This window comes from Montipora capricornis, chromosome 14 (assembly GCF_036669925.1).
Source record: "Montipora capricornis isolate CH-2021 chromosome 14, ASM3666992v2, whole genome shotgun sequence".
Taxonomy (NCBI): Eukaryota; Metazoa; Cnidaria; class Anthozoa; order Scleractinia; family Acroporidae; genus Montipora; species Montipora capricornis.
The window spans coordinates 6,877,244-6,886,337 of record NC_090896.1 but is presented as its reverse complement, the minus strand read 5'-3'; the positions used below and the strand labels follow the sequence as shown (position 1 = coordinate 6,886,337).

The following is a 9,094-nucleotide window of genomic DNA, read 5'->3' as shown; positions in this document are numbered from 1 at the left end:
CTAGCATTTTCCTAGCGTTTTTCGGCCCTTCTCGCGCCAATGCGTCCGGCCCTCATACGGGGATTTTCCTTATTGTTTTACAATGAAAACGCGCGCGGGGCCGTACTGGCCATATAATAGGCTGATTTAGCAACAGAACGGGAACGTTAGTGGCGACGGCGCGCGCAGAAAAAACACCAATGAGAATTCAGAATACAGTAGACTCCACTCTTTTTTTCTCTATTCTAAATTCTCATTGTTAGTTTTTGCTGCGCGCGACGTCGCCACTGACGTTCCCGTTCTGTTGCTAAATCAGCCTAATATGGGTTAATGACCAAGTTTGTTCAGTCAAGATGGCTGGATGTCGGTCAAGTTCTTTTTTTGCGTGTTTTTGGACCGAAACGAAGTCGAGGTCCGTAAACACGCAAAAGAAGAACGAGGCCAATATCCAGCCATCTTGACCGAACAAACTTGGTCACTAAAGGATTTTTTATATGGGATAAAACAGCAAAGACATGATCTTTGATCTTGCGGGATTAAGCGGGAAATCCCGAACGGGTAGCATAGCTTCATCTTGCCCGCTCGGGTAGCCAATCACAGCGCGGGATTTGGTTCATCTTGCCCGGTCATGGAGCTAGTCATATAATAAGATAATGTTATTTATTTTGTTCAAACTTCATATTCTGAGTGCTCATGAATAGTGTAAAGAGTCCTTATGATAAAATGCTTATTGACTGAGTTTAGGTCTGGCCGGAAAAGAAAATATTTGGCCCTTGGTCGTGGTGCGCGGTTGTCGCTTCGCTCGGTCCTTACGGCATGACCTCGGGCGAAATATTTTCCCGTCCGGCCCTCCCGCTCAGTTAGTGAATTCGTATCATTCATCACCCACAACAACATTGTCATTTCTATCCTCATTATCAGGAGCAATTTACAGTCGAATCAGCACCGATCAACACGACAACTAAAATCCATGAAGACGAACCAATGGAACAAGACAATCCTTGGGGAAGCACATGGATTAAAAACACGCGAATTCAATTTTGCTCCGGCGATTTGACAAAGCAGTCGACGGACGCGATTCTGATAATAAACAAAGACAACCTCGACCTGAACAAAGGTGGTCAACTGAATCGAGAGATTGCCAAAGCAGGAGGCTTTTCCCTCAAGGAGGAGTGTAAAAGAGTTATCACTGAAAATGGCGTTCAACTTCCAGGCGAGACTGTTATGACTGGATCCGGGAATCTTCCTTGTTGTTACATTATTCACGTGATTTCGTACCCGGGCTCTCCACAAATTCTCGACTTACAACTCGGTGTGAAGAAGGGACTCCAGTTGGCGGACGCACAAGGACTAGTTTCCATTGCTCTCCCAGCTATTGGCGCCGGAGCCCTGCATTTGTCGTTAGGCGACTCGTCTCGAGTGTTATCTGGAGGTATTCTGAGCTTTTTGGTCCAGGCTCCCAGGTCACTTCGCGAAATTAAACTTGTATTTCTTGAAGAGAGCACACTGATGTCATATTTTCATGAGATGAAACTGGAATTTGTCCCTTTTGTAATGCTTGAAGAGTATTCTCCCTTGTCAAGTACTAATCCGTCAGACGACGATTTCAACTTGGTACCGTTATCGCAGCCAGATCTAGAGGAATGCAAAGCAGATGACGAGCAAATTTTCAATAGCCCTCCTGCTTCTCCGACGCAATTCCGTGTGTATGGCCAGAATCGACCGAGCATCGTCAACACGATAAGCAGTATGCGACAATTTTTTGCTAGTCATTGTGCGAGTCAAAAAATAACCCACAAGATGGTGCCTCAGATCACCCAAGAGTGCTGGTCTTCGCTCTTCAAGGTCGCAATTCACCACGAGGTCGAGTTAATGTGTAATGCGTCCGAAAACGGTATCACCGTTCGTGGAAATGCGAATGATGTGTCCAAAGTGGTCGGCCGCGTCTGGCAGGAAATTACAAGGCTGTCTGAACAGCAAAGCGACTTGGAAAGACGCAAGCTTCTGACGAAGTATGTCCGATGGAATTTTATCCTTCTCGATAAGGAGATAAGTATTAAAGAAAATATTAGCGCATCCCTGGAAGACGCATACAATCAACAATGCCGCGAAGTTCGACTTTTTGTGCAGAATTGTGAATTCAAGGTGGATTTCAATGCAATGACTGTATTCTCAACCCGCAGCCAGAACCCACCTCTTCGTCTAAGTCGAAGAATGGCTACGGACTCCGGTAGGTGAATTAAATCATCTTGGTGCATTTAGAAATTCTAAGCGGGGCGAATGACTACAAACATTCAACTGATTCTTTAAAAAGTCTTCTTCGAGTTTGCTAAACCTCACCAAAGGGAGGCTCTACAGAAAACGAGTCAAGTCTTTTAAGTCGCCGCAGCCCACGTTTCTGGGCTAGTCAGTACAGTCAAACCGGTTTAGGCAAGGCTAGTCACTACAGTCAAACCGGTTTACGCAGCGTGTGCATCATATTTTTGACAAAGGTAAAGGTAAAGTCAAGTCTGCTAGGAGCCTAGAAGGCCGGCTCTTATTTCCGGTTTCTGTAGCATGAAGCGACTAGGAGTATTTCTACTCCCGCCTGGATGGGGTGCTAGTCCATCGCAAGGTTACTCCCAGCATTAAATTCGTTGGTACCCATTTATACACCTGGGTGGGGAGACGTACCGTGACAATAAAGTTTCTTGCTCAAGAACACAATAGGCCATTTTGCAGATACGGCAGCCACTTTGATTTCTGTTGTTTCAAATAGCCATTACGGGATGCCCAGGGGGCAAATAAATATTATTTTGCCCCCTGAGCATCCCATAATGTCCTTCGAAACAATGGAAATCAAAATGGCCGCCGTATCTGCAAAATGGTCTATGTCCCCGGCCAGGACCCGAACCCGGACCACTCGATCCGGAGTCGAGCGCACTGACCATGAGGCCACCGGGCCTTTTGACAAAGCGAAGGTCAAAATCGAGCCGTGAGTACGAAAATCAAAATGGTGTCTAGAAGTGCGATCGTGGATTGATCTGGGTGTAACACTGTCTCCAAGCAACGGCTTGCGCATACTCAATAAAGATTTAAAAAGATTTCTGCAGAGTCCTTTCCTTCTCGTCGATTTAGGAAAGGCTCTGCTGACAGAGTGGCTAACAGAAGGCATCATGCGAATTACGGATTGACTTCAAAAGGGAAAGAACTTGTTTAACCCTCAGTATAAAAATTGCCCTACTAAGGTGGAAGAGGGGGAACTGCAATGGAGTTTTAAAATGTGGCACAGCTTTTGGACGTATGATTGAAATCATCAATGATTACGACTGAGTTTTGCATAACTGCCCCAAGGAATTTCCACGATTGTAATTTTGTCATTGTAAGTGTAAAAGGGATTATTTTTGTCAATGCTAGACTCACCTGGCTGATGGTATGATTTTTAAATATGTTTTATCGCAGGGATTGTTACGCCAGATTGTTGGAATCCCCAGCCTTGCTTTCCAGATGGGGGCCCCATTCCAGTGCTTTTGGTAAATCTAAACCCTTCAGGAGGTGAATACAGACAGGTATTTGAAAGGTTCTTCAACACGGGAGGTAACGGCAACATCTTGAGCATCGAACGAGTGCAAAACCTCTGTCTTTACACGCAGTATACAACGTACAGACAGGAAGTGGAAAGAAATAATGGAAGATCTGGCTACAACAACCAGAATGAGCGACAACTCTTCCATGGCACCAAAGGCTGCAATGTTAAAGCCATCAACTTACAGGGGTTTAATAGAAATTTCTGCGGAAGAAACGGTGAGTTTTAAGCCTCTTTGCATAGTTTCCGTGAGCCTTGTCTGGAAAGCAGAATAACCACATCTTACTGATTTTTCTGGAAATTCCCTTAATTAGATGCGCATGGATTTCAATAAGCGTCACGAAGTCTCCCCTTGTTCTTTTCCCCAACTTCAACATCACTCGTTCCTCGGAATAAAGCCAATTAACGTCACAAAGTGTCCCCCAAAGTGCTGCTCCTCAAGTAACGATAAACAGCCACATTTACCTAGCGTAGATTTTCAGCCGAACTCCCAAAACGGCTGGAAATCGAGCCTAGCATTTACCATAAGCTTAAAGTGGTACTATGATCAAAAAATCACTTCCTTTTTTTCTTCAGATTTTGAAAGCGTGTTTGCTTAACACCTAACTGGAAAAATTTTGAGCTTTGAGTTTTATCCAAAGGCTGTTTATTTTGAGTGTAATTAAGTTTTGGATTTCACGGTCCGCCATTACTCACGTTCAAAACTGGCGGATTGGACCTCAGAGGGTTGGATCTAGAGAAAATGACGTCATTTACTCACTAGCTTAAAATTTCAGCGTGTAAACGTAATTTATTACATATGCAAAACACGGGTTTAAAAGTCTGAAAGCCCGAAACTCCCGTGCTGCATATTAATTCGGCCGCGTACACACGCATTGCATTCTTAAACTAGTGAGTCTTTGACGTCATTTTCTCCTCGACCCAGCTCTCTCAAGATTTTAAAGTTAGTAATGGCGGACCAATAAATAAGAAAATTCCATTGAAAATAAACAGGTGTCTTTTTAAAATCAGAACTTAAATCTTGGGTCAGTTAGTGTTTAGTTAACATAGTTTTGAAATCCAAAGAAAAAAAAGAATTGTATTTTTGGTCGTAGTACCACTTTAATGTAACGTTCTTCCGTTGAAAATGGTGCGCGGTCGAAAAATCAGGGCTTGGTGACTAGTCACGCTAACTTGCGTCACGCTAACCTTTACCTTTTCCTTATTTTTGGAAAGTGGTAACAAAGGCTTATTGTTATTATTATTATTATTATTATTATTATTATTATTATTATTGGGGTACTAGTAGCAGACATCAAATAATTTTCAAGTAGAAACACACAGTTTTGAGTTTACAATACATGTTTCGGATGACCAACATCCACCGTCAGTTGCGAATACAAATGAACCGCTAGTCGGTGTGATATAAAAGATAGCTAAATAGGAAGTATGAACACTACATGACAACGTGAATGTGGGACACTGGAAAATACAATGATAGAAAAACAATGGGTAATTAACACAGAAAAAGTAAAATCTTAAAATCTTTCAGCACATTTATGAGTCAGAAACATGCAGAGATTTGTGCTCAGAGAATTGCTTTTCAATCCTTGACACCGCCTCCACGCCTTTTCAACTGAAAATCAAGGAGGCCTTGCACATAGGTTGGGAAAACCCCCTCATTAAACAAGCAAGTTAATCATGTCAATTTAACACTTTCATTTTAATTTTTCCGTGTTAAATACCCATGGTTTTTCTATCATTGTATTTTCCAGTGCCCTTCATTCACGTTTTTATTTAGTATTTATACTTCCTATTTAGCTATCTTTTGTATCACCCCGACTAGCGGTTCATTTGTATTCGCAACTGACGATGGATGTTGGTCATCCGAAACATGTATTGTAAACTCAAAACTGTGTGTTTCTTCTTGAATATTATTAAGGTATTATTAAATTATTGGGTAAAGTCGTGCGTACGCGCCCACGAGCAATACCGCTAGCCATGATTACCATGAGATGAGACAAGGAACTCATGGGTTTCTCTTAGTATGGCGCTCCGCTTGGCGGCCCTTCGGGTCCCCTGAGCTCCGCTATTATTGCTAATTAATAGGCGACGAAAATTGCGCCGTTTTAGTCATTGTCTTTCGTCAAAATAACGATGGCGATGTAACGAGGTAGTGTGGCCCAGTGGTTAGGGCGCTTGCCTTGAGATCCGGAGATCCCGGGTTCAAGACCCGCTCTGACCACTGGTTGAATTTGATCCTGGTAGTCCCTGGTTCAACTTCCCAGCCGCACTTGTAAATAGCCAACTGGTTTGCCTCCAGCCAGTTGGGATTCTTAATAGTTGTTGTTGTTCTGTTCTGTCGTTTCGTTGTGTTTCATTGGCCCTGAAAAGCCCCTATGGGGAGCGGTCAATTAAGTATGTATTAAATATGTATGGTTTCTATCTCTATTTGTTGCAGGAGCAATGTACGGAAATGGAGTTTATTTTGCTTCAAACGCGTCTTATTCAATGACCTACGCCACACCCGATAGCTTGAACGTGAGGCGCATGTATTTGGCCCGTGTAGTGGTGGGATTCTTTGCGCCGGGACAAAAGGGACTTCTGGTGCCTCCACCATTGCTCCATCATGCGCCTGAGGTTTTGTTTGATTCTGTAGTCGACAATGTGACCAATCCGAAAGTCTTTGTGGTTTTCCGGGACTTCCAGTGCTATCCAGAATATCTTATTACCTTTAAGACCACTGCTTGAGTGACTGTTAAAGTGCTACTATGATCAAAAAATCATTTTCTTTTTTTTCCTCAGATTTTGAAAGCGTGTTCGCTTAAAACCCGACTGGCAAAATTTTGAGCTTTGATTTTTATCCAAAGGCCGTTTACTTTGAGTGTAAGTTTTGGATTTCACGGTCCGCCATTACACACGTTCAAAACTGACCGACTGGACTTCACAGGGTTGGATCTAGGGAAAAGTGACGTCATTGACTCACTAGCTTAAAACTCCAGCGTGTAAACGCAACTTATTATATATGCAAAACACGAGGTAAAAAATCTGAAAGCCCAAAAGTCCCGTGCTGCATATTAATTCAGCCGCGTACACACGCATTGCATTCTTAAACTATTGAGTCTTTGACGTCATTTCCTCCTCGACCCAGCTCTCTCAAGATTTTAAAGTTAGTAATGGCGGACCAACAAATAACAAAATTCCAGTTGAAATAAACATGTGTCTTTTTAAAATCAGAACTTAAAACTTGGGTTACTTAGTTTTTAGTTATCATAGTTTTGAAATCCAAAGAAAAAGAAGAATTTTTTTTTGGTCGTAGTGGCATTTTAAAGCGCTTAAAGTCGTTCGCACTCCGTAACTCGAGTTGCTGTTGTTGAACTTCGCAACGAATTGAATTATCGTAAATCAATAGTTTGAACCCAGGGGTTAATTTAATAAAACTTTTACACGTGTTTTGCACGTGTTTTACAAGTGTAAAAGTTTTATTAAATTGCTTTGGATGACATCAGGGAGCTTACGCAAGAACGACGACGACCACAAAAGGACACCACAAAACAATGGGCTTAATGAACAAAAGCAAAGGCTTTGCATGGAAAAACCTTAAATAACAATGACCACAACCAGGTTTTCTGAGCCCGCGAGACTGAGCACCCCCAGCAAACGATTGTTTTAACGAAAACCGCTGGTCAGCAACCTGGTTCTGGTTATTGCTGTCTAACGTCTTCCCTTTGCATGCCCTACACGTTCTAATCCCATAATTTATAGACTCGAACCTACTCCCCTTCCGCTTGAAATCAGTCAATTTCCAAGCCGGAAAAGGCATTGTTTACATAAAAATTTGTTCGAGTTTTTTTTTTCTCAGAAACAGTTTTATTTTAGATTGAATTTCAGAATCGCTTATTCTCACTTCAAGTTTCGTGGTCGCGGCAATCTGGAATAACTATGATGTGTTATTAGGGTTTCCCCATTGTTGTGACAAAAATTGCTCTTGTTTTATAACAATAATTGTTCAAGTTAGTGGCGCGCGGGAAATTTGAAAAGAAAAATCTTATTTCGGATACAAACGCCTTCTTTGAAGAATTTCCTGATTTAAGTTTTGTTGGAGGAGACGTTCCCTTAAACAAAACCCCATTTCAAGTCATTTTATTTTGGCTAATCCTAGAATAAAAAGGCTATTAGTTGTGTGAGAGCAAAGCAATACAACATTCATTAAATAGACCAATTTTGATGTATTAAAATATCCTAAATAAAAGGCATCATCTCGAGGCTTGAGGGAATAAACTCATACAATTCCTTATATTTATTCCCCATAGCCTCTACATGATGACGTTTGTTTTAGGACGGAATTTTTATATATCGAAATTGGTCTATTTAAGCAACTCACTTGTATAAAGGTCTGAAGATAAAATTGTTGGAAAACCGAGGCCTAAGTTTGACTTTGTTTCTGCACCCGGCCACGAAGTTTCAACTAACGTCTAAAATACAGGTCAGGATTGGGACACACTCGTGTAGCATCGTCCGAACCTCCCTGTCCCCCCCCCCCCCCCCACTAATTAGCAAGGCCTAATCGAAATGACAATGGTTCTTTTGTGCTCCGCCATTCTACCCCTAATGTTAGCCAATGTCAAAAATACCGCAAGACTGTTTATCCCTCCAATATTTTGCATAAGCATTGTTTCCAGTTTCTCTTGAGACCATTAGTAGTCCCAAGAGAAAATAAAAAACAGTGCTTATGCCAAATTTTGGAGAGACAAAGAGTATTATGGTATTTTTTATATTGGCTAATTGGTGTTCATGGCAACTCGACCAGAATGTCATGTGTTCGGACGTTCGGAAGTCAAAACCTCCCGCTTCCCGTACCTTTATCTCCCGGCTTCCCCTCCCCCCCCCCCCCATTTCAGTCCTGCTCCCGTCCCCTATAAATTAGGAGACTCAAAACACATCAGGGTCATTTAGCTACGTAATTCTTAAGTGATGACGGTATTAATTGTTCCAACGTGCAGTTCTGAATTGTTTTGTGTTCTGATAAATACACGTTTCCTGGGGCGGATCCAGGTTTTTACAAAATGGGGTCCGGTTAAAGGTGCCGCCGAAGGCGGCGCCCCTGTTGGGAACCCCCGGGAAATGTTGAAATTTGTAGTCCTCGAAAACGCGATTTCTGGCATTCTGAGGCAAAGTCAGCGTGTTACAATTTCATAGAGAAATTCTTCAAGCATTCTTCGTGGTATCTTTCCGCAAAATGCTGAACCACAGCGTCGTAGTCGACGGGCTTTTCGTAGTGAATGTTCATCAGAGTCAAGCCCGACAATCTTTCCGTTGTCATAGTGGCGCGCAGATATCCTTTGACAAGATTCAAAGTACCGTTTGCCATGGTTCATTGTTGGCTGGAGTGACTGGCGTAGTGCAAACAATTCGCAGCAAACAGTTAATGTCTGGGTCACAGGCCTGGTGAAAAAAGAACCACATTCGCACCGAACCAAAATATTTAAAGATCGGTACTCATTTTTTTCTTAATCAGAAAACGTTTTAGCTACATTGAACGGCAGCGAATTAAGCCAAACCATGAATACG

The 9,094-nt window shown here is 42.3% G+C and overlaps 1 protein-coding gene across 2 annotated transcripts in view; it reads left to right on the top strand.

The window, feature by feature from the left end:
* LOC138032574 (protein mono-ADP-ribosyltransferase PARP15-like) overlaps positions 1–7,944 on the top strand; it is a 17,809-nt gene extending 9,865 nt beyond the window's left edge. For both annotated transcript variants that reach the window (XM_068880279.1, XM_068880280.1), the window contains 3 exons: positions 901–2,209; positions 3,421–3,762; positions 5,985–7,944. In XM_068880279.1, the coding sequence (XP_068736380.1) occupies positions 901–2,209; positions 3,421–3,762; positions 5,985–6,274 (1,941 nt within the window). In that variant the 3' untranslated portion in view covers positions 6,275–7,944. The remainder of the gene's footprint in view (positions 1–900; positions 2,210–3,420; positions 3,763–5,984) is intronic.
* Positions 7,945–9,094: the final 1,150 nt, after the last annotated feature.